The sequence below is a fragment of the Alosa alosa genome, chromosome 12 (genome assembly GCF_017589495.1).
Source record: "Alosa alosa isolate M-15738 ecotype Scorff River chromosome 12, AALO_Geno_1.1, whole genome shotgun sequence".
NCBI classification, from domain to species: Eukaryota; Metazoa; Chordata; class Actinopteri; order Clupeiformes; family Clupeidae; genus Alosa; species Alosa alosa.
The window spans coordinates 22,622,312-22,647,517 of record NC_063200.1 but is presented as its reverse complement, the minus strand read 5'-3'; the positions used below and the strand labels follow the sequence as shown (position 1 = coordinate 22,647,517).

The following is a 25,206-nucleotide window of genomic DNA, read 5'->3' as shown; positions in this document are numbered from 1 at the left end:
TCTCAAATCTCAAGACTTGGCTCACCAAAAATGTCTTCTATTTGCAAATAGAATTCCATCATTTACTTGCCTATGACCCATTGACAATGATAGTCTATCTTTTTCAGCAGCGTGGGAGAAGCTGTAACCGCTTGATAGACTCTGGTTCAGTTCTGATGCAGACTCTGCCACTAGTTGGGTGCGGTTGGCTTGCAAACATTGGGGTGTTCTTGACAACACACTTTCTCTATGCGAGAGGCTGAGTGTGATTTCCGTGTCAGCTGCAGAAACCTTCCCTGGAGGTGGGGCAGGCGCACAGCGAAGGCTGGCCTGCGCTATTCAGCCGACCTTTGACCCCAATCACAGTGTGATCTCAACTGTTACCCACAGCCCTGATGAGGGACAGAGAGGGGTTAGGGAGGGATCACATTGTGACTGTGTTCATAAATCTTTCTTCCTCCCTCACTCTGTCTCTCTCTCTCCCTCTCTCTCATCTCTCCCGTCTTTTCTCCCTTCTTTTTTTATAACTATCTTTCCAACTGCCTGATTCTTTTCTTCCCTCACTTCCTTGCTATCTTTTTCTTTTTTTTTTTTTTCTTTCTCTCTCTCTCTCTCTCTCTCTCTCTCTCTCTCTCTGTCTGTCCATGTCTCTCTTTACTTCCATCTCTCCCAGGGACCTGGCGGCCCGTAACTGCCTGGTGGGGGACAGCAACGTGCTGAAGATCAGCGACTTTGGGATGTCCAGGCAAGAGGACGATGGCATCTACTCGTCATCAGGCCTCAAACAGATCCCCATTAAATGGACCGCCCCAGAGGCTCTGAATTATGGTGAGACCACCCCCACCCCCCCAACACACACACACACTCGTTAAAACCAAATGAGATGGATTATGAGTTTATTTACGACCATGGCCAGAATCAATGGCAGACACCTTAATTGTGTTGCACACAATCTCATCTTTATCTCCCTGTGCCCTCATAACTTCCCTTATTTTCTGCAGTCATTGGCTCCCCTGCCTGATGAGCTACATTAACAACGTTAGGCTGGGCATCTCCTTTACGTTATGAGGAAGCATAATGTGTTGGCGTGTGTTAATATTATTCAGCCAGTATAGCACAGGGTTTTTTATAGCAGTGATGTGAATAGATCGCTAAAGGACCAGTATAAACCTACCAGCCACATTTCAAACTAAAACGCTTAAATCCACAAGCATACTTTTTTCCCAACGTGTATCTGAACTATTGCCTCAATTGCCACATGGCAATATTAGAGCGCGTACACGTTATTGTCGTCTTGATGCATTCACTGTGTCGCAAATGGCTTTGAAAAGCGTGTTTGACATTACTCGGCTTAAGTGTAATGATTATGTGTAATAGTAATTCACCACATGTAATATGTAATGTAATATGATGGTGATGCACTGAGTGATCTGTGTAATGGCAATACAATGTGTGTAGTGACATAACATAAATGTATTGTCCACTCGTCCCCCTCCAGGGAGATACAGCTCAGAGAGTGACATTTGGAGCTACGGGATCCTTCTGTGGGAGACATTTAGCCTTGGGGTGTGTCCCTACCCTGGGATGACCAATCAGCAAGCTCGAGAACAAGTTGAAAAAGGTAAGCATGGGGGCTGCTATTCCCTGGCTTGACTGCTATGATTGCTAATCAGTTGTTTCAAGTTCAACATATGGCCTTGCAGTGTCAAGATCATAACAAGTTGGAGAAATGGTCCCAAACGCCGTCGTCTCCTGTCGTCAGTTTACACTGATTGCAGTCTTATGATGTTTTGGGGAAACAGGGTCCAGGTCAATTAAATTTAATGAATGTCTTTCAGTGTCACAGTTTATAGCCTCCTTCGGAGACAAAACAGCTTTATGTGCTGCCCCAGACGGTTACGCTCTCCTTCATTGTCTGGTCACCTTTGCAGCTTGTTTGTTTGTTTGCTGGTAACCATGCAACAACAACTTGAGCCCAGAAATAATATTATCTTTTTCATATTTCATTGCCTCCGACCCAGACAAAACAATACGTGGAATACTTGAAGACATCTCGAAAGGACGCATACCAATTTTGGGTTATAGATTATAGATAGGAGTCCTCTCAGAACTTCAGAGCGCTTTAGTACATCCATCCATCATCCAATTACATCTCAGGCCAGTGTCATTCATCAGTATGGGTTTTGCTAATGGATGGCTGTGGCAGATATGTAATTGATGATGAGCCAAAGGCATTTTAACTGGTCATGCTTTATCTGTCTTAGAGTGAGGCAAATATGAGATGGTGCATTGTAGACTCTCTAAAAAGCAGGTGGCTGTGAGACAGAAAGAGGGAAACTGGAATGTGATGAAAGGGCTGTAGGCGCTGATTAGCCTTTCTGTGCGGTTAATTTGGTGCAGGTATGTTTTTAGAGTGGAAAAAGGGAGAGGGATCCAAACAAACACATTTATAATGTTACCTGTAATCACTCTCTCTCTCTCTCTTTCTCTCCCTCACACTTACTCACTCACTCACTCACTCACTCACTCACTATTTCTCTCCCTCACACAAACAGGGTCCTGTTTACCCAGGAAGCAGCTGTGTTTAGCTGTATTAAAGATATTTTTATCTGCAGGTCCAAATGCAACTTCTCATATTCACACTAACCTTTTACCCTTTTCTCTCACACGCTCTCTCGTTCCCCTTCCTTCTCTCCCTCCCTCTCACTCTTTCTCTCTCCCTTTCCCTTTCTCTCTCTCTCTCTCTCTCTCTATCCATCTTCCTCGTCCCTGTTGCCTTCCCTGATGCAGGCTACAGAATGTCCTGTCCACAGAAGTGCCCAGAGGAGGTTTACAAGATCATGCAGCGCTGCTGGGAGTACAAGCCCGAGAATCGGCCCAAGTTCGCCGACATTCAGAAGGAGCTGGCCTCAATTAAGAAAAAGTAGCCCAGGGGTGGGGGTGGGATGGGGCATTGGGGTTGGTGGGGGGGATGGGTAAGGGGAAAGGATGTAGCCTAGGGGTGACGCCCAGGTGCTTCCTCTCCAGCTTGTGAAACATCTAGAATGTTTCAGCCTCAACAACACTATTACTCCTTTGTTTTGTTTGTTTTGTTTTGTTTGTTTGTTACATAATCACTGTGTGAAATTTTCCTATGCAACAGCTGTCTTGAGCCATTTTCAAGGAGGTCTCTTGTGTCACCTATATAGCCCTATACTTAGCCAGAATTACAGTATTTTTGATAAGGTGTTTTGCTATCTGTTAAGGTCATTTGCCTTCTTTTTTAAAACCACGGTTGATCACAGGATGTTCGCCAGTTGATACATGGGTGTATAAAAAGTCAGGACAACTTTCAGGTTTTCCCTTCAAGTAGGATTGTGTTCTCCAGTATTCCCAGCCTGTTACTGTTAGACAACAGTTCTCAATTTTCTGACCTCATAACAACGCGTCTCCAGTTTGTCTTGACGAACATGGAGGAAATAGATGCAACAAAAAAAGCCTGATGAATGTAAGGTTTGATAACTGACTATTTTGTGGTTAGGCCTTTTTGTATTTACGCCTGTTTTGGGATGAAAATGGTATTGATTCTCTTTGAATTAAGTATTTTAAGGAGTTGTTGGAATAGAAAAGATGGAACCTTGAATTGAAGGTTTCCTATTTGAAATCCTGCTCTTCACTGATACACATCCTCTTCCACGTGCAACACTGAACTCAGTGAGTCAATTTGGCTCTGTGTGGAAAAGACCTCAACATTTTAGCATTCCATCACCTCAGCACCAAATTCTCTGAATGTCCACTCTACAGCAGCAGAGGTATCTAAGCTCACAGATGCAATAAGTAAGATGACGTAGTGTAGTCTGTTTCAGGGAGACTCACATTCCCTGAGAATCATGTGAATCAGAGGCGAGACAGGAAAATGTGGATTGAAATTAATCACGGCGATCATAATAGCCCTTCATCATCGGCCTGTTAGGCTTGCTAAAATGCGCCCCATCCCCTTTTAAAATCCCATCCATAGACTCATCTCCCAGTATTAGTTGTGCTAATGGTTGAATGTCACGCTCCATTTGCAGCATGTGCTGATGATCTTAGCAGGCCTCTCAAATGAATGGCTGTTCAAAGAACAGACTGTGAGAGCTTCTTTTTTTTTTTTTTTAAAGTGCTTGGTGGCCTCCTCACAGTCAGGAAATCACAGGCAGTATAGAAAAAAATATGTATAGTGTGACGGAGCTGGGTTTGGCCAGCATTGCTGTTGTTTTGTGTGCGTTAACACGAGTTATCCCAGAGTTTCTGTTTCCAGGAGTGTAGCACTCCAAAGGTATGAGCTGAGCGAAGCTCACTAGGTTCTAAGTGCAATTCTTTTCAAACAATCCTCACTTTCAAACTGCAGCTATAGGCCCTTAACACAAAGCCTGTTACACTTTCAGATAGTCATACATTGCAGGTCTTCATGTGAAAATACTAAGTATTTTAGTAAAAAATCCCCCCCAAGGATTTGAATCCAAAGTAGCTGTTGATCAAGTCTCATATTCTACAGCTTAGGTTATCGGAGTTTGCAGTGTGCCATTTTCAAAAATATACGTGGTTTGTTTCACCATAACAAACTGCTCAGAGTCTAGTGACTGTCATATGTGACCAAAGCCACTTCCTGGCTTCATGGCAGCCTCTGTTTCTATATGTTAATGTACATGTACTATTTCCACCAAGGATTGTTTGTCTTAGATGCACAAAACCAAAATTGTAAACCATATTTGATATTTTATGAAATTTAAATGTAAATTTGTTTTTTATTTTGTTTGGTTTAAAGAAGAATATTTCCATCACAAGCATCCTGTTCATTTACAAGTATTATATGACCATCTGCTAGTGAATCATAAAAATGGCTTTTTTTTGTCAAATAGATCACAATGATGGTGATATCATTCCAAGAACTACCCAGGTGCCATTTTGTCCTTGTCTTTTATTAGCCAAAGTTTGACGGGCCATCTGTGCACGCTCCTTAAGTGCATCTTTTTAAGAGACTTCCTTGAATTTCCAAGTCACATAAACGTGTCATTCATATGCGGTTAGTGGACTGACTTTTCTCTCTCTCTCTCTCTCTCTCTCTCTCTCTCTCTCTCTCTCTCTCCTTAAAGGTTTACTCAAAACTTAATTTCCTCTGTATTTTGTAAATACCTTGTAGATTTCTTACTATTTTATTAGTTCAGTTTTTTTCTAATACTAAGCAGAAAAGAATGTTGTTATGACTTTTTTTTCTACACATTTATACGTAAAAAAAAACATGTTGCCTCCGATAATGTGCTTCACAAAGAGAAAGGAAAAACTCTCTCTGGTAAACTGACAGTAGTGTGAATATTTACATGTCGGATGTAGTAACAGCAGCTCAGACCATAGCATCATGAACATTTTCCCCTATTGCATTTGTTTGGTTCATCAAGGTTAAACTAGGCATCTATGTGGAGACATTGCATTTCTCTACGTCTGTGCAGAGACGATGCATATCACATTTGAGAGTTCCGGAATGTTATTGTAACTACTGTAGAGTGCAACCTTGATTTGGTTTAGTATTCAACAGATTCCATAAAATAAAATGTAAAAAATTATGATCAAAAATTGTACCTGCAAAATTAGGCGTGTGAGCTTGCATTATAACTACTGGGTGACTCGGCTCATCTTAACACAAAATAGAATTCTGCCTGTAGTTTGTTGTTTTGTTTTCATTTTATTTATTTGAGATACTATAATAGTATTCTTAGCATTTTTATCATTGCTTTTGTATTATTTGCCATAACTCCTGCTGTCAGTGTATAAAAGTATTTGCCAGTATTTGTTGTACACCTTATAGATTTAAAGGCATCACAGTGGTTGTATCTCGTCTTTTTCATATTTCTGAGTGTAAACATACACAAACATTTGTTTCATTTGTTTATTACCCCAATTCCTATTCAAAAAAAAAAAAATTGAAAAAAAATATATATAGCACTGGCCAAATATTGGTGCGCAGATCAAATCATAGTAGTTTTGTGAATTACTGATCGTTCCCAGGCCTTGTTCATATCATGTCCAATTCAGTACGAGTGTCTTATTGTTCTGAATTATTCAAATATATACTCCTAGGCATATCTTAAGTATGTGTATTTCTGAGATTCCTCTTGTCTATCATTTCTATTTGATGCAGAAATTTAAAAGATTAATTTAAAGAGCTGGAATATTTATGTCCACAAAAGAGACCTTTTATATTTGATTGCACTTTTGGCCGAAAAACAGACAAAAAACAAAACAAAACAAAAATGACCTTCACACAAGTCAAAATACTGTTGCTCAATTAATATTGAAGCCCAATTACTTCAAACCATTCCTTATAAAGAGAATACACTGGACTTAAAAGACTGAAAAGAATTGACATATATTAAAAAAATAACTGGCAATTCTTTGTTCACAGTGAACCAAACCTGCCAAATTAGCTCCCATTTGAATAAGTGATTTCCTTTTGATCTAAAATTGTATTGATTTCTGTTTTCTTTAACTCTTGACTTTTCCTGTTACAGCTCTGAAAATGGGCACTTCTACCATGGTGACCATATTTGTTCATGTTTATGTTGTACACTTGCAATAAATGTTTTTCTTGGCTCTTTCAGAATCTGTTTTTATTGTTATTCCTTTTTTAAAAAACAACAAGTTTTAGTTTTCAATGCCCCAATAGGTTTGCCAGTAGGACCCTGTGGATTTAGATTAGCCAATACTTTCATTCATTTAGCAAACTGTTTCATCAAAAGCGACTGATCAAAAGCAAAGGTTTACAGGAGTATTGAGTCCATGATCTTGGGGTGTTGTTAGCACTCTGCTCCACGAGAAGCTCCTCCATTTGAGCCATAGAAACGTATAAAAGGATTAAGATGTCATAACACAAAAGCTGGGTAATGGACACGACCACTGCTTTGTCTGCTAGACATGTTCTCATGTTTCTATACCTTTGTGTCCTGATTTCTTCTTTGTATTCAACTGGGTCACTCTAAAGGCAAGGCCATACAATTCCAGTATATGATGAGGTTTCCTCCCACAAATGCCACTGGACTCCCTTTAGATTGTGTTTGCCATGATGGTACACGTGAAAATCACTCAGTTCTGCATTAATGTGGATGAACCATCTATTGCCAATTTAAGATTTAGCGGTACATAGGCACAACGTGTATATTCACAATTCACAGTCCATCTTGCCGAGATGGAAAGCAGAGAGCACATGCTGGAGTCCCAGTTTGTTTTTTTTTGGAATCCAGGGGGTTATTGAAGTGTTTGAATTCCTGCGAATGCTCCACCTCAACCTTGCTATGAACTCCAGTTGGAGAGGTGGAATTCAATACCATACTGATTGATTCTGTAATGAGGACCATAAAACCACTGAAGGGCTCTCTTCTCGTCTACATTACCTTCCGCTGCCCATGACTACTTTACCTGAGGTATTGTGTGGTGGAGGGAATGGGTGGCCCTTTGTAGAAAGCTGGTGGATTTACCTTTGCTTTATGATGGATTTCTGGTGGTCATAGCAATTGTGAGAAATTCAATGACTGAAGACACACATAGTGTGTGGGAAAATCTATCATTTAGGGTCATGAGACCACCTTCCAATATTAAAAGAAAATATTTTTCAGTAAACAATTCCATGTAATGATGGAATTTTCATTTAATACAGACTGATTACCGTATATAGTGTGTGGTTGTTTTTCTCTTTGAAGTCAACTCAAGAAAAGTAGTGTGATTTTTGACAAATAAAATAATAATAAAAAAAAAAAGCAACCAACTGATTCCCACTACCATGTTTATTTCGTGCTGGATTTCTGAAATGATACAGGAATTGAAACATACATTACGGTAACATAATAAGCACTGTTTTGCTGTGTCTTGCATTGTTTTCTCCCCCCCCCCCTCCCCTCCCTCTAAACACGTGTAAAAATCAGATGTTAATCAAAAGCTGAAATGACAGTATCTTTTCCATATTCTTTTTTTTTTTTTTACATTTCAATGAACAAAAGCTTCATTTTAAGGGTGCTATGAATACATGTGGTTGTCGTTTTTCCTCACGGAACAACTGCAGATTGCTCACCCATGCTTTTTTTTTTTTTTTTTTTAACTGGAACATGGAAAAATAATCTACAAGAAAGAAAGGGGGTTTCTTTCTTGTAGAAAGGGGAAATATGGTTTACAATTTTGGTTTTGTGCATCTAAGACAAACAATCCTTGGTGGAAATAGTACATGTACATTAACATATAGAAACAGAGGCTGCCATGAAGCCAGGAAGTGGCTTTGGTCACATATGACAGTCACTAGACTCTGAGCAGTTTGTTATGGTGAAACAAACCACGTATATTTTGAAAAATGGCACACTGCAAACTCCGATAACCTAAGCTGTAGAATATGAGACTTGATCAACAGCTACTTTGGATTCAAATCCTTGGGGGGGACTTTTTACTAAAATACTTAGTATTTTCACATGAAGACCTGCAATGTATGACTATCTGAAAGTGTAACAGGCTTTGTGTTAAGGGCCTATAGCTGCAGTTTGAAAGTGAGGATTGTTTGAAAAGAATTGCACTTAGAACCTAGTGAGCTTCGGCTTCAGCTCTTACCTTTGGAGTGCTACACTCCTGGAAACAGAAACTCTGGGATAACTTCGTGTTAACGCACACAAAACAACAGCAATGCTGGCCAAACCCAGTCTCACACACTATACATATTTTTTCTATACTGCCTGTGATTTCCTGACTGTGAGGAGGCCACCAAGCACTTTAAAAAAAAAAAAAAAAGTTTCCTACAGTCTGTTCTTTGAACAGCCATTCCTTTTAAAAACAACAAGTTTTAGTTTTCAATGCCCCAATAGGTTTGCCAGTAGGACCCTGTGGATTTAGATTAGCCAATACTTTCATTCATTTAGCAAACTGTTTCATCAAAAAGCGACTGATCAAAAAGCAAAGGTTTACAGGAGTATTGAGTCCATGATCTTGGGGTGTTGTTAGCACTCTGCTCCACGAGAAGCTCCTCCATTTGAGCCATAGAAACGTATAAAAGGATTAAGATGTCATAACACAAAAGCTGGGTAATGGACACGACCACTGCTTTGTCTGCTAGACATGTTCTCATGTTTCTATACCTTTGTGTCCTGATTTCTTCTTTGTATTCAACTGGGTCACTCTAAAGGCAAGGCCATACAATTCCAGTATATGATGAGGTTTCCTCCCACAAATGCCACTGGACTCCCTTTAGATTGTGTTTGCCATGATGGTACACGTGAAAATCACTCAGTTCTGCATTAATGTGGATGAACCATCTATTGCCAATTTAAGATTTAGCGTACATAGGCACAACGGTATATTCACAATTCACAGTCCATCTTGCCGAGATGGAAAGCAGAGAGCACATGCTGGAGTCCCAGTTTGTTTTTTGGAATCCAGGGGTTATTGAAGTGTTTGAATTCCTGCGAATGCTCCACCTCAACCTTGCTATGAACTCCAGTTGGAGAGGTGGAATTCAATACCATACTGATTGATTCTGTAATGAGGACCATAAAACCACTGAAGGGCTCTCTCTTCGCCTACATTACCTTCCGCTGCCCATGACTACTTTACCTGAGAGGTATTGTGTGGTGGAGGGAATGGGTGGCCCTTTGTAGAAAGCTGGTGGATTTACCTTTGCTTTATGATGGATTTCTGGTGGTCATAGCAATTGTGAGAAATTCAATGATTGAAGACACACATAGTGTGTGGGAAAATCTATCATTTAGGGTCATGAGACCACCTTCCAATATTAAAAGAAAATATTTTTCAGTAAACAATTCCATGTAATGATGGAATTTTCATTTAATACAGACTGATTACCGTATATAGTGTGTGGTTGTTTTTCTCTTTGAAGTCAACTCAAGAAAAGTAGTGTGATTTTTGACAAATAAAATAATAATAAAAAAAAAAGCAACCAACTGATTCCCACTACCATGTTTATTTCGTGCTGGATTTCTGAAATGATACAGGAATTGAAACATACATTACGGTAACATAATAAGCACTGTTTTGCTGTGTCTTGCATTGTTTTCTCCCCCCCTCCCCTCCCTCCTAACACGTGTAAAAAAATCAGATGTTAATCAAAAGCTGAAATGACAGTATCTTTTCCATATTCTTTTTTTTTTTTTTTACATTTCAATGAACAAAAGCTTCATTTTAAGGGTGCTATGAATACATGTGGTTGTCGTTTTTCCTCACGGAACAACTGCAGATTGCTCACCCATGCTTTTTTTTTTTTTTTTAAACTGGAACATGGAAAAATAATCTACAAGAAAGAAAGGGGGTTTCTTTCTTGTAGAAAGGGGGAAATATGGTTTACAATTTTGGTTTTGTGCATCTAAGACAAACAATCCTTGGTGGAAATAGTACATGTACATTAACATATAGAAACAGAGGCTGCCATGAAGCCAGGAAGTGGCTTTGGTCACATATGACAGTCACTAGACTCTGAGCAGTTTGTTATGGTGAAACAAACCACGTATATTTTTGAAAATGGCACACTGCAAACTCCGATAACCTAAGCTGTAGAATATGAGACTTGATCAACAGCTACTTTGGATTCAAATCCTTGGGGGGGACTTTTTACTAAAATACTTAGTATTTTCACATGAAGACCTGCAATGTATGACTATCTGAAAGTGTAACAGGCTTTGTGTTAAGGGCCTATAGCTGCAGTTTGAAAGTGAGGATTGTTTGAAAAGAATTGCACTTAGAACCTAGTGAGCTTCGCTCAGCTCTTACCTTTGGAGTGCTACACTCCTGGAAACAGAAACTCTGGGATAACTCGTGTTAACGCACACAAAACAACAGCAATGCTGGCCAAACCCAGCTCCGTCACACTATACATATTTTTTTCTATACTGCCTGTGATTTCCTGACTGTGAGGAGGCCACCAAGCACTTTAAAAAAAAAAAAAAAGAAGCTCTCACAGTCTGTTCTTTGAACAGCCATTCCTTTTTTAAAAAACAACAAGTTTTAGTTTTCAATGCCCCAATAGGTTTGCCAGTAGGACCCTGTGGATTTAGATTAGCCAATACTTTCATTCATTTAGCAAACTGTTTCATCAAAAGCGACTGATCAAAAGCAAAGGTTTACAGGAGTATTGAGTCCATGATCTTGGGGTGTTGTTAGCACTCTGCTCCACGAGAAGCTCCTCCATTTGAGCCATAGAAACGTATAAAAGGATTAAGATGTCATAACACAAAAGCTGGGTAATGGACACGACCACTGCTTTGTCTGCTAGACATGTTCTCATGTTTCTATACCTTTGTGTCCTGATTTCTTCTTTGTATTCAACTGGGTCACTCTAAAGGCAAGGCCATACAATTCCAGTATATGATGAGGTTTCCTCCCACAAATGCCACTGGACTCCCTTTAGATTGTGTTTGCCATGATGGTACACGTGAAAATCACTCAGTTCTGCATTAATGTGGATGAACCATCTATTGCCAATTTAAGATTTAGCGGTACATAGGCACAACGTGTATATTCACAATTCACAGTCCATCTTGCCGAGATGGAAAGCAGAGAGCACATGCTGGAGTCCCAGTTTGTTTTTTTTTGGAATCCAGGGGGTTATTGAAGTGTTTGAATTCCTGCGAATGCTCCACCTCAACCTTGCTATGAACTCCAGTTGGAGAGGTGGAATTCAATACCATACTGATTGATTCTGTAATGAGGACCATAAAACCACTGAAGGGCTCTCTTCTCGTCTACATTACCTTCCGCTGCCCATGACTACTTTACCTGAGGTATTGTGTGGTGGAGGGAATGGGTGGCCCTTTGTAGAAAGCTGGTGGATTTACCTTTGCTTTATGATGGATTTCTGGTGGTCATAGCAATTGTGAGAAATTCAATGATTGAAGACACACATAGTGTGTGGGAAAATCTATCATTTAGGGTCATGAGACCACCTTCCAATATTAAAAGAAAATATTTTTCAGTAAACAATTCCATGTAATGATGGAATTTTCATTTAATACAGACTGATTACATGATATAGTGTGTGGTTGTTTTTCTCTTTGAAGTCAACTCAAGAAAAGTAGTGTGATTTTTGACAAATAAAATAATAATAAAAAAAAAAAGCAACCAACTGATTCCCACTACCATGTTTATTTAGTGCTGGATTTCTGAAATGATACAGGAATTGAAACATACATTACGGTAACATAATAAGCACTGTTTTGCTGTGTCTTGCATTGTTTTTCTCCCCCTCCCTCCCTCTAAACACGTGTAAAAATCAGATGTTAATCAAAAGCTGAAATGACAGTATCTTTTCCATATTCTTTTTTTTTTTTTTTTTTTCAATGAACAAAAGCTTCATTTTAAGGGTGCTATGAATACATGTGGTTGTCGTTTTTCCTCACGGAACAACTGCAGATTGCTCACCCATGCTTTTTTTTTTTTTTTAAACTGGAACATGGAAAAATAATCTACAAGAACGAAAGGGGAAAGTGATCATAACTGATCAGTTGACTCAGGAGCCATAACTGCCCTCTGGGGCATTGTTGATAACGTGATGAAAATTCTCCCAACATTCACAAAGAAGCGTTTTCAGTGTGTGCTAGAGCAAGTGCATCGTTTGTTTGTTTGTTTGTTTGCTTTTCTTTTCCTTTCCTTTCCTTTCCCGGGGTTCATCGCGTTCCGCCCGCGCTGTGGTTGGACGGGGGGCCGTCCTGCTCGGATGTGAAGGACGTGTGGACAGGGTGCTCTGCCTGGGCAGGGGTCAGCACGTGACGGCACACTGGACAGGTCCCTGACTGGAGAACACAAAGCAACGAGACCATTGATTGCACATCACCAAAATGTCCACTGTGAATACCCCCTTCTAGAACAGTCACTTGCGATGCTATGCGAGTAGTACTTATTGCTGCACTAATTCTATGGAAGTAGTACTTATTGCTGCCCAAACATGTCTTTGTTACACTGTACCTTGATTGTTTCCCTGGTGGATAAAAGTGGATATAAGAGTCAGCAAAATGCCTAAATGTAAAAGGCCCCCCTAAGCAACTAATCATGCTTTTCATTTCATATACATCTCCTGTATGGTAAATTAATAACGTCAAACCACAAATCAGGGACCTGGAGGAAAAATCTGTTACAGGCCACCACCTCACAGACTGACTGTCTGCAGGCATTTTGAGTGGGGCTGCAAGGCTCTCATTTGCCACCGATAGTAGAAGGCTACCTATAATTGAATCCATCCACACTATGATTACACTTGCATCATTACCATCATCAGATGTGGTTTAGCTGCATTACAGTCCTTGGCCTTCTGGCCCTTTCTCTGGTTCTGTCTCTGTCACTCTCACACACACACACACACACACACACACACACACACACACACACACACACACACACACACACACACACACACACACACACCTTCCACAGCCACACACACAGGGTGACACACACACACTTGTGGAACATGTGGCCAGGGGTGACACAGAGCAGCTGGGTTCGCATCTGGGTTGTTGGCGTGACTTTCGCAGCAGCAGATGGCACAGCACTGCTCCTGGCCTAAAAAATTACAACCCAGACAAAGAGAGAGAGAATGTAAGAAACAGACAAAAGACAGACAGAGGAAAAGAGAGACATGACCAGAGGGGCAAGGGGAAGAAGGGAGATGAGTGGGGACACATGTTGCTCCCTAGTGATTTAATTGGGGACCTCTCCTTGGGTATTCACTGTGAGTAACCATGAGGGAATGAGGTGAGAGGACACCTCCTGAAGAACAAAGACTATTCAACCCATATCTACACCTCAAGATTTGCAAGGACTTTGAAACGTATTCATCATACTTTCATAGTTTTTCTGTGTATAGATCTGTTTCTTTTTAATCGATGAATGTCTTCAGGATCTCCCAGCCCTCCAAAATTCATCTGCAGTCAAGTCATCCTAATGTTCAGTATGGCTCAGTTTAGAAACAGAACGCAATAAAAACCACCAAAATCCAAAAACACCATTCAGCACCCAACCAAACTCTAAAAGCGTAGAATCTTTCACCTTGAATTCATTTGAGTCCTTTGGAGCTGAAATGGAGGCAATTTAGCCAGTAGTCTGATTTATAGAGGCAAACAGACTGTGCACCGTGCACTATAAACCTTAGTGTCTGAAAATACATTTCCCTCTGAGATTTATAAAGCACTCCTGCTGTGCACATGCAGATGCTGCTTGCATAAGTTCTTCCTCATCATGACATCATATCCTTTTTGTGGAAGAAGAAAAAATGTGAATATCGACTTGAATTTTTCAATTGGAATGATATTTCATACATCACGTAGTATACTGCAGAACCTTTCTTTTTTTTTACGGATTTAATCCATTTTTCTTTGCATGGTCCCTCATGAGTCAAACTGATGGATCGAAAGCTTCTCATTCCCTACTGTGGACTGGTGCTTTTCCGGAGTAGTTTTCCACACTAAAGCTTTACTTTTGAAGAGGCATAATGCTGACTCTAGGCTAGCAGGATGCCATTATGTGAATACGCTAAGGTAATAATTATATTTTAGCTTCACATGCTTCAAATGATCAATCACGATTTGGAGAGAGAGAGAGAGAGAGAGAGAGAGAGAGAGAGAGAGAGAGAGAGAGAGAGAGAGAGAGAGAGAGAGAGAGAGAGAGAGAGAGAGAGAGAGAGAGAGAGAGAGAAATGTCTCAGGAGGGATTCGAATAGACTGCACCTACCACTGTGGTCGTCCTCAACGGTGATCTGCGGCAGGCACTCGATGATTTGTTCGGTGGCAGGCGGGTGGGCCTGCTCCACCTCAATAGCCAAAGACTCCAGGTGGGCCAGCGCCGCCTGAAATCACCACACAGAGTCCACCGTTCACATCCTACATACAACCCAACACAATACACAGCCCAACACAATACAAAACAATATACAACCCAACACAATACAATGTTTTTTCAGTGGCTAGGCTTCTATGAGTGTATTTCATGCCTAGAGACTTTTGCCCGTTATAAAGAACAGTGGCAGACATTCCCACCTCAGACTGCAATTGAGACTGAATTAAGTCTGTTTAGTAACAATAAGGACAGACTACTGTTGTTGTGGATGGAATGAAATGAAATGGCCGCTGTCTGGTTATGCCACTTCTGTCTTATGATGGGCAAAGCTTGAGTGCTCAGATCCGAGTGCTCAGCCCCTTATTTAATCGGGCACTTAGATCATCGCTGACATGGTCATTTTTTTATTCAAGAAGCCGCAGCAGGCGAGGTGGAGGCAGAACAGGGGGTTTTATTTATCTAAGTTTGGAACAAGGAACTCACAGTATTGATCAAATCTAATTTACAGAGAAGAGCAAGGGAGCACAGATGCTAAGACAGATTTTCCCCCTCCAGGACATACTGCAGTGCTCAGTCACAAACTGCCAGTGTTAGACTGAACGACTGTAGTTTTTCTTTTTTTTTTTTATCCTTACAATCCAAAGTCTGTGCTCACTACGTAAGAATATACATGTTTATGTCATTTTCCTTGAGTTCTGTTTATAATACTCAGAGTGGAAAAAATACAAGGAATTATGAATGAAAACTGACTCTGTGACAATGTAGATAGATAGATAGATACTTTATTGATCCCCAGGGGAAATTCAAATGTAAACATCCAGAACACATTTTTCCTCTTGGGAACTGGTTCAACTGCTGAAAAAAAATGCTCTGCATTACTACAAATCACCCAAGCAGCCCTACCTCCATGGCTTGGGCCAGCCTCTCTTCCAACGCCATGTAAGTGAGCAGCTGGGGGTCCACATAGGACATGGCCTGGGCCATGCCAAAGCCCTCGCCAAAGTCATTCAACAACCTGAGAACCAGGGGACATTTTCAGCATTACTCACACAGCAGTCCTCAATTCACATACAGGCAGGTGTGTTTGTGCTTGTGCGTGTTGGTACATGCGCGTGCGTGCGTGTGTGTTTTTTTTTATATCCAGTGCATTAAACAATAATGGACATCTAATCTGTTAGCCAAAGTTAATCCTCCTTCATGGACACCAATGAATTCTATAAGCTCAAAACACATGTCAACACAAACTCAAACTGAAAAGCGATAGTCAACACAGACTCAAACGCAACATTCCCAGGGTCTCGCTCACATCCACGGCACCAACCTCCACTCTGTGTCCAGGTCCTCGCTGACGCTGGAGTCGTCCTCTAGGTTGTTGTTGCCATCCAGGATAAAGAGTCCAGGGTGCACAAAGTGGCTGAGGCCGTCTGGCTCCTCGTCGCTGCTGCTGCCCGTCTCCTCATTGTCCAACAGCCACGGTATCTCGCCCTCCTCCAGCGGAGCCTGGTCCCTGCGGAACGCACCGGAACACCGAAACCGGTGTGTTTCAGGACCACTGGTCAATTCTTTCATTCGTTCAAGACCAAACAAAAGCTCATAAACATCAGAGTTTTTCCTGTCTAAAATGCATTAATTAATTCATTCAATCAATTATTCCTTGAGTGATCTTCAAGAATGTAGTGACAAAAACATGAAAAGCAAGCCGACAATTTGCTATTAGATAACATCATAATTAAAACAGCATTATACAGCAAGAACCTTCAAATAAACACATATTCAAATACATGGTCCCAGTGTATTTAGAGATGACACAAAAACATTCTCTATATGACAGGCTGATTTGGATAAAACTATGAGCCAAAAGTAGATATGCCGAAAACAAACCATTTCAAAAAGTTATCACAAAGCACTGACGCAAAAGGGAACAGTGGCAACCCTTTTTTATATCACATTCATTTGTCACAACAGCTGGGACAAAGTGTCCTCACGGTCACAGTACTTTAATGATTATTTGCACCCTTTTCTCCTGATGAAATGGCTGTTTCTGCAGCTCTAGCAACAAATCTAAAACTAATGTGCGACAAAATCAAATATAATGCAGTGTAAAGCACCACAGACAGTGGAATGCCACACTGACTGTAATGCTACGTCAAGTAATCTAATACAATAAACTGTAATCTAATAAGAGTTGTGGTGTGGGTAGTGTAGGGTTTGGCTTGTTGTAATTCAATAACACCATTCCATGCAGCCCAATTTTGTTATACTCTAAAGTATGATGTTTAATCAGTGAGAACTTTTACAGGAGCTATTCTTTATGGGCCATAGTGCTATACATGGACTAAACCCAGTCCTGGACTTAAAGACAGCTTCAACTGAGATTTACACTGAAAAATGACTTTAGTCTAGGACTAGGCTTAATCCATGTATGGGAAAATGGCCGCCCCGTTAGCACTACTGTGTGTGGTTGGCACACGTCTCCTCTAGAACTGTAGGATGTCCTGTACATCCTGACAGCACTGCTGAACACCACCAAACGCAGTGGCTGTAATCTAATCAGTAGTGGACAGCAACTAAGTCGCCGACATGTAATCTGTTGCTATACTCGAGCAACCCTGAGCATGTTATCTGCATCTCTTAGGGAACACACACGTTTTTAGAGGTCTTGCGCTTGCAAGTTCTAAATGTAAAACCTTACAACATCTTGTCATTCCTGGTTAAGCCTTCGATTCAATCAAAAAATATGTTGCAATCCAAGCACAGGGTAACGTACATGTTGATTGAATGTATGTACATTCACCCATTTGTTTAATTGAAAAATTTGTCTGAATAACAAATCTCACTGTTGTGAATGGCAAAGTTAAAAACAAGTGGAATAGCCTACATCCATCTGAAAACAAACTATTGCTACATTATATAAAAAAAATGATAAACTGTAAAAGCCATAACACTTTTTAGAATAGTATCAAAAAAAGGGAAAGGCAATAGAGAGGCAGTCACAGATTCCGGATAGCTAATCTTGTTCATTTTATTCAAATTGGAAGACAAGGCTACAAGGAACAAATCAAATGTAGTGTAGCCAAGCGGCACTGTGTCTGTGGTACTGCAGGAAGTGATGTATGTGCAGCAGTGTCTGCAATGAGGAACAGGAAGTTCCCTAAAACAGCCACTGCAATCTCATGTCTATGTGGTAAAGTATAGCAATGCAAGACGGTGATGTGCAATAACGTGTAATGAATCAGATTAGTGGCTGGCATGCATGAGCATGAGCATGTGTGTGTGTGTGTGTGTGTGTGTGTGTGTGTTGTGTGTGTGTGTGTTGTATTTGTGTCTAAGTGGGGCGGGGTTAGCCAATACTGTGCTACCCAAGTGGCTATTTAAAGTGTCTGGTGTGCTGTGAAGGGAATCAAAATTATAATAATGTGTATGTTAGTGGGGAGAGGTGGTCAATACTGAGCCGTCCCCTTACATTATCCTGTGTGTGTGTGTGTGTGTGTAGCTAGTTAATGTACTGTATGTGATATAATGCTAGTGGTAATAGAGTAATGTGATAAATGGCATTTTGTGTACTGTATTCTTATGCGTGTTGTGGACATTGTGTTGTCTGTTGTGTTGTATTGTATTCTTGCATGTTGTGTTGTGTTTTGTATTGTGTTGTGTGTGTGGTGCAGTGCTCACTGGTCAGTGGTGGGGGCCTGTGTGGAAGTCTGGGCCCCGGGCTCCTGCTCCCCGGTCGGCAGCTCGTCCAACCAGGGTAGCGTCTCCCAGCTCTCCTCGCTCGAGCGCCTCTCCGGCTCCACGCCTGAGTCCGACGCCCACGATGCCGACCACTCGCCCTCACTGCACTCCGAACTGAAACATGCACATGCACACAGGATATGAGCATGCAAGAAGCATTCAACCACAATTTTACAAAGAATCATACAACCCCAAATCAGAAAAAGTTTGGAAGTTGTGTAAAATGCAAATAAAAACAGGTTATAATATACAAGTCTCGTAAACCCATATTTAGTAGCAAAAAGGACATAGACAACATATCAAATGTTGAAAAATTAAGATTTTTACTATTTCATGGAAAATATAGGTTCATTTTTAATTTGATGCCAGCAATATGTTTAAAAAAAAATTGGGACGGGAGCATATTTACCACTGTGCTGCTTCATCTCTTCATTTAACACAATTTTGTAAATGTTTAGGAACTGAGGAGACCATTTGCTAGAGTTTTGAGAATGAGATGATGTCCAATTCCTGCCTGATATAAAATGTCAGTTGCTCAACAGTATGGGGTATTCTTAATCATATTTTTAATCATATTTTTTCATAACATGATGCACCTAATTTGACAGGTCTGGACTGCAGACAGGCCATTTTAGCACCTGGACTCTTCCTCTGTGGTGTAATACTGTTTAAATATGTGCAGAATTAATTTTGCCATTGTTTTCCAGAAATATTCAAGGTCTTCCCTGGAAAAGACATTGCCTGGATGGCAGTATGTGTTGCTCAAAACCTGTATACATCATTCAGAATTGATTGTGCCTTGTCAGATGTGCAAGATGTCCATGCTGTAGGCACTAATACACACCACACCCTCATAGATGTTGGGTTTCGAACTGAGCACTAAAACAAGTTGGATAGGTTGCATACTTGGATAGCCCCTGTCCTCTTTAACCCACATGAGTCCATGATTTCCAAAAATAATTGCAAATTCCTTTTTCCACGTTCCCTTCCCCCAGTTAATTTTAAACAAGCTCAGGCCGAGAGAAGACAGTGGTATTTCTGCATCATGTCTAAATAAATGTTTTGGCTGTTGCATGGTAAAGTTTACACAAGCATTTCTGAATTGAGTATTAAACAGTTCATAGACAATGGTTATCAGAGGTTTTCCTGAGCCCATACAATGATTTTCTTTACAGAATCTGAGGTCCAAAAGACCACAGCCATCCAATATTGTTTTTTAGCTCTATCCTTTGTTTGCCAAGAGTTCTCTGGATTCTTTGAATATTTTAATGATATTATGTACTGTAGATGATGAATTTCCCAAATACTTTACAATGTAATTTAAAGAAGCATTCAAATTACATCGTTTTATCATTTGTCCACACAGGTTTACACACAGTGATGAATACCTCTACATCTTTACTTCTAAGAGACTCTGCCTCTCTGTAATGCTCTTTTTCATACCCAGTCATTTTGCCAGTTAACCTAATTAGCCCCTCTTTTGTTTTCTTTATCATTCCAAAACTTCCAGCATTTTGTTACCCTATCCCAACATTTTTTTGAAATGTGTTGCTGGTATCAAATTCAAAATGAACATATATTCCATGAAAGTCAAATTTGTTATTTTCAACATTTGATATGTTGTCTGTGTCCTTTTTGCAGCTAAATATGAGCTTATGAGATTTGCAGATTATTACATTCTGTGTTAATTCGCATTTTACACAATGTCCCAACTTTTTCTGATTTGGGGTTGTACACACGCACACAAAAAAGTTTTTCCACACTGTGATGCAAATAAACACACCTACATAGTGAACAACCCCTCCCTCCATTGACACCCTCCTCACTCGAACCCACACACAGACATACAAACACACACACACACACACACACACAGGGGACACAAGCATACACACGTGAGCCGCAGTTCGCAGGTGAGCGCCTAATCTGCTTAGCAAGGGAGCCTTAAGTGGCCAAGTGCGGCTGGGAGTGCAGCTGTGAGCGGCTAAGAGCGAGAGAGAGCCACCTCTGCCGCCTCCAGTCATGTGCGCCGGCGGCCTGAGTAAGCACAAACACGAGGCACAGGGCTGACTGCACGCCCTCAGTCCTTACTCACTCACTCAACACCCCACACCTCCCCTCCACCACATCAATGGGGCATATTCATCAGCCCCTCAACGCCCAGGCAAACTCCTCTACACACAAACAGCTTCCTTTTTTAAACACACATATTGAGCAAATAAAAAAAGGCAAAAACAGCAGCAGTAGCCTAATAGCAGTAGGGTAGGCTAGTGGTAGTAATAGGCCTGTCTGTAGTGCATAATTGCTCAGATAGTATGGATTCAGCCGCTGAACTATGGAGTAAGAGTGGTGCACATACAAACGACCTTCTGAACCACAGTAATGCATGGGGCATCATCCACACCAAGGTCATGGGCATAATTACAGAGGAGAAAAACTGATCAATGGAGGCCTTGTATGGTTCAGTCGAGGGTGTGCATGTACACAGGACACTCAAACGAAGGCAGCTTCCTGGCTACAGTGCTTATTTATCAGACAACCAATGAGCAGGCCTAGTTAGAGTCTAAAAATAAAAGTTCTAAAAGAGTGATTACTTGAGAGTGTGGAACACACATGCGGAGACGAGGGAATATTAGCCTGTAAGTGACCTACCTGTCGTCTCCCTTGCGGGCCGAAGTGCATTTCTCACTGAACTCTTCCAGGTCTTCCCAGAAGTCGTCCTCCTCCTCATCATCATCTGCCCTTGACGTTTGGCTTTTCCTCGACGCGCCATTCTCCTGGCTCCTCGACGACGTCGGTGCGACACTGTTCCCGCCACGGCAGCGCTCCGGCTTCGGGAGGTCGAAGAGGAACGCCGCGCCCGGCCTCTCCGTCTGCGTGAGGAAGAACGGCGGCGCCGAGCCGCATTTCACCTTCCCAGTGCTTCTCCCCGCGGCGCCTCCACTGCCACAAAACGGCAGCACCTCCTCGGCCTGGGCGGAGGAAGAGGTGGTGGACGAAGGTCTCTTTTTCTCCAGGTGCGTCTCGCTGGTCTGTTTGCGGATTTTGGGCCGGACCACCATCTCTGCGGAGGTAGCTGCAGCAGCACCAGTGGCGGCAGATGACCCCTGAGCGTCCATTGCGTTCTCAACGTCCTTAAATGAGCCCATGACCTCTAAACCACTCGCGTCCAGCGTTCCCGCCCCGCATCTGTCCATGTCAGCGTCCGCGGAGGACGCGCAAACAGTTTCACAGTTCGAGTCGCGGCGAGTCCTTCCGTGAGCTGGGGTCAACAGCTCCTCCGGGGCAACTTTCGCAGAGTCCCTGCTGCCACCGCATGCGTCCTGCGAAGAGGACGGGGCGACGTCGGCCTCTCCGCCACCACTGGCACCCAGTCTGTTGCGCAGGTACGAGTGCAGCCCGTTCAGGTAATCAAAGTCCTTGCCCAGGTCATTAATCATGCTGTCCAGACGCCTCTGCAGGCCGGCTGACGGGTCAGAGTCGGCGCCCGAGTCGTCCAGCTCACGATCCTCGTCGCCATCATCCTCCTCGGCGTCGCTGCTGTCCGGCTCGTAGGAGTCGATGTTGACGAAGCTGAGGGTACTTGGGTTGGGAGAAACTGTGTTTCTTTCGTCCACCTTCTCGTCCGCGTCCCCCATTAACGGCCAAGCGCTGGCCTCTGCGCCCCGCTCTCTGGGCATTGGCTCCGGGGCCACCGCGTGGTCGCTCCTGAGCTTCTTGCGGTGGATGCCAGAGGACACCTCCATGCCGCCCCGACCGGAGGACTGCTTCCTAGTGGGGGCTGCCTCCTTGCTGGACTTTGAAGGTAGCTCCGGGTGGACAGTGTTGACGGGGAAGATGGCATGCAGCATCGAGGAGATGTTCCCTTTTGTGGCTGAATAGAAAGAACAGAATAAGGAAGACGCACACTGTAGACTAACATACCTCCAGTCTGAAATACAAACACTTTAACAACTGGCAGTCACATTGATGCCAGTTGATATAGAAGAGAAGAAAAATATGTCTACAGGATGCTAAGCCTCCATCAATCAGTCTTCCTTTTAGCATCAGAAATGAAAGTGAAGAGGAGCCATTTGCACCACATCAAAATTCAAGCAGATGAATGCACAAGAGCAAAGATTCTCAGCAAAAGAAGAAAAAAAAATTCAAGGATTTTATCTTTCTATCAAAGAAGTAATTTATGATGGCTGTGATTTATTGCCTTTCTAACTTTTTAAAAGATCCTTCAGCCTTGATTTCAGGGATTTTTGCATCATTTGTTAATCTCAAAGATGTATAATAGTGTTTTTTTGTGCATCAGAGAGCATCTAATGTGTGTTATTTATGAAGGTCTTTTAAATTTCTGAAAACACCACAATGCACATCAAAACCATTTACCTTTGCTCTGCAATGCTTCCTCAATATTTTGTATAATGAGGCAAGATCAGGGGTATCTGCAACTCCTACAGGCTGTCGTCTCAACACCTACAAACTAAGATGAATGAACCTCACAGAGAGTGATGGCCCACACACAAAACACTTTCTTCAGGTCTGCTGCAACCCTAGAGTAAGATTACAGTGTGCATTTATAGAAGCCAGCCTCATATGCTGAACTAACCAAGAGGCACCACTTAATTTGGAAAGTCCATTACAGACACATCAACAAAATTATCGGCACAAATTAAAACAAATACTAAACAAAGTTTAAAACACAAAAATCCAATGCTAGGCAAGCTTAGTGGTCCGTTAAGTAACCCAAAGTTGATCTTAAATTAAACTCAAACTCTGATCCGATGCACATTCATTGCTGTCAGATGCATCGACAGATTGTCTAATGGTTATATCGTGGAGTTTCTAGTTTTCAGTAGGAATCTTTGTGTGTATAACAACTGGTGTGCCAATGGAATGCCAATGGAATGGAATTCCACCGCAGGTGTATAAAAGGTGCTATAGTCAAGCTGTGCAGTGCTGATTTGTCTAGCTTCTATGTATTACTATGGGAGTAAATGCACTATACACACTTATGGAGCGTTCGCCTTCGACACTGTTCATCTCCATTTCCTGTCTGTCCTCAGTAGACGAGACTCTGCATTTGGAGGTTGGCCGGAAAGTGACGTAGGCGTGCCTCCTGCCGTACCTCCTTCCTGTGATGGTCTGATAGCCACCAGCTGGTTTGGGCCAGGCAGACTTGCCAGCTTCCTGACCCATAACTTAGGAAGGCGAGGGTGGGGTGAAGAAGGTGAGAGCAGCAGGAAAACAGAGACATCAAGCAAAGTTATAACCCCAAAGACTAAAACTCATGACATGCAGGTTCTACATTTGTGACAAAGTATAAATGACTAAGGGGTAATAACTTTGCCAAGTGCAAAGTTTTCCAAAAACTGGTAAATAAAGTAGAGTTATTTCATGCTTGAAGATAACTCACTACCTTTCTAACTAATCTCCTTTACTTAAAACAAACGCATTCACTACGATGTCATGCTACCATACATGAGGTTATTTTCACAATTTCCTCTGCAAAGATATAACTTGACTGAGGTTAGGCTAATGAACCTCCAAATGCCTGCAGACAGTGAGTCATGTTTTTAACGCTACGCCATTATGCACCAAAAATGCAGTGATATATGGCAAAGACATCGATTCACAAGCGCTGAAGACAACGTTAGCTATTAAAAGACAAACCTTGTTAAATGAGAAAATACGGTGTGTTAATCAGCACAAAGCTTATGTTAGCTTAACACCTAACGAAGTTACGCCAGCTAAATGTGTCAACCAGGCACTCCCTGACAGATCGTATTAACGCTGATTAATTCTGCAGTTCTTCTGTATGCAAATCGCGAGTTAGTTGTCCATGTCAATATGACTCACTCAATCGCACAATCTCTGGAGAACACAGTGATCTGCTTCCACGATAGAAATTAACGTTAAGACTTTAAAACTCCCTGCATAGCCGCTTTGGTTAGCTAGCATGCAAACACTGGTCGAGTCTGTCTGTCATGACATGGCTGACTACAAACACACAGGAGCCATTGTTCCTCATTTCACTATTGTGCACTCGAAGGACAGATAGAATTTGCTGGCAAATGCCAATTTAGCAAACATTTGAATGCAATCCCATCGACTCGATGCAGGAAGTATATAACGGAACACAGCTCACGGCAGACAAAGTCAAACTTGGCAAAGGGGCCTAGCAAACTATGGTAGCCAGTTAGCTTGTTCAATGTTGATAGCTAAGTGCCTAGCTAGCATTTGTTACCAAACAAGGAAGGCTGGCATACAACAACAAAAATACATTACCTAGGCGAGTCGACAGGGAGACATTACAGCAGACTTCTCCATGCAATCATGGATGTGTTTCGCAAATAACCTGTTTATTTAGCTACCATTTATATTAGCCAACTTTAAGCTGTTGTAATCTATCCAGAACCTTTTTACCTGCGTCCGAGGATTCAGCTAGCAAGCTAAGGATGTACAGAGCTGTCAGCGTCACAGTCAAACATCAGGGTCATATGACAGAATTTGACCAATCAGGCCGCCGCAAAAATAATCGGTTATGGGGATAAAATGGTAATACCACGTGTACAGTTCACACACACACACACACACCAGGCTAGACAGCCAGACAGTATGGATATGCATGCATTAGAGGGAAAAAAACAACATACAAAATACTGTCTGCATCTAGCTTTC

General features: G+C 41.8%; 2 protein-coding genes across 3 annotated transcripts in view; one reads left to right on the top strand and one right to left on the bottom strand.

The window, feature by feature from the left end:
- The window catches only part of fer (fer (fps/fes related) tyrosine kinase), a 34,207-nt gene extending 31,297 nt beyond the window's left edge, over positions 1-2,910 (top strand). For both annotated transcript variants that reach the window (XM_048259439.1, XM_048259438.1), the window contains 3 exons: positions 653-807; positions 1,478-1,600; positions 2,770-2,910. In XM_048259439.1, the coding sequence (XP_048115396.1) occupies positions 653-807; positions 1,478-1,600; positions 2,770-2,906 (415 nt within the window). In that variant the 3' untranslated portion in view covers positions 2,907-2,910. The remainder of the gene's footprint in view (positions 1-652; positions 808-1,477; positions 1,601-2,769) is intronic.
- Positions 2,911-12,456: 9,546 nt separating this feature from the next.
- Positions 12,457-25,002, bottom strand: pja2 (praja ring finger ubiquitin ligase 2). The gene is given in 10 exon segments (XM_048259428.1): positions 12,457-12,767; positions 13,396-13,485; positions 13,487-13,533; positions 14,701-14,815; positions 15,709-15,820; positions 16,127-16,312; positions 18,478-18,651; positions 21,190-22,411; positions 23,538-23,726; positions 24,814-25,002. Coding segments are annotated over 9 exon segments (2,259 nt in total). The 5' UTR covers positions 23,725-23,726; positions 24,814-25,002; the 3' UTR covers positions 12,457-12,641.
- Between the last annotated feature and the right edge of the window lie 204 nt (positions 25,003-25,206).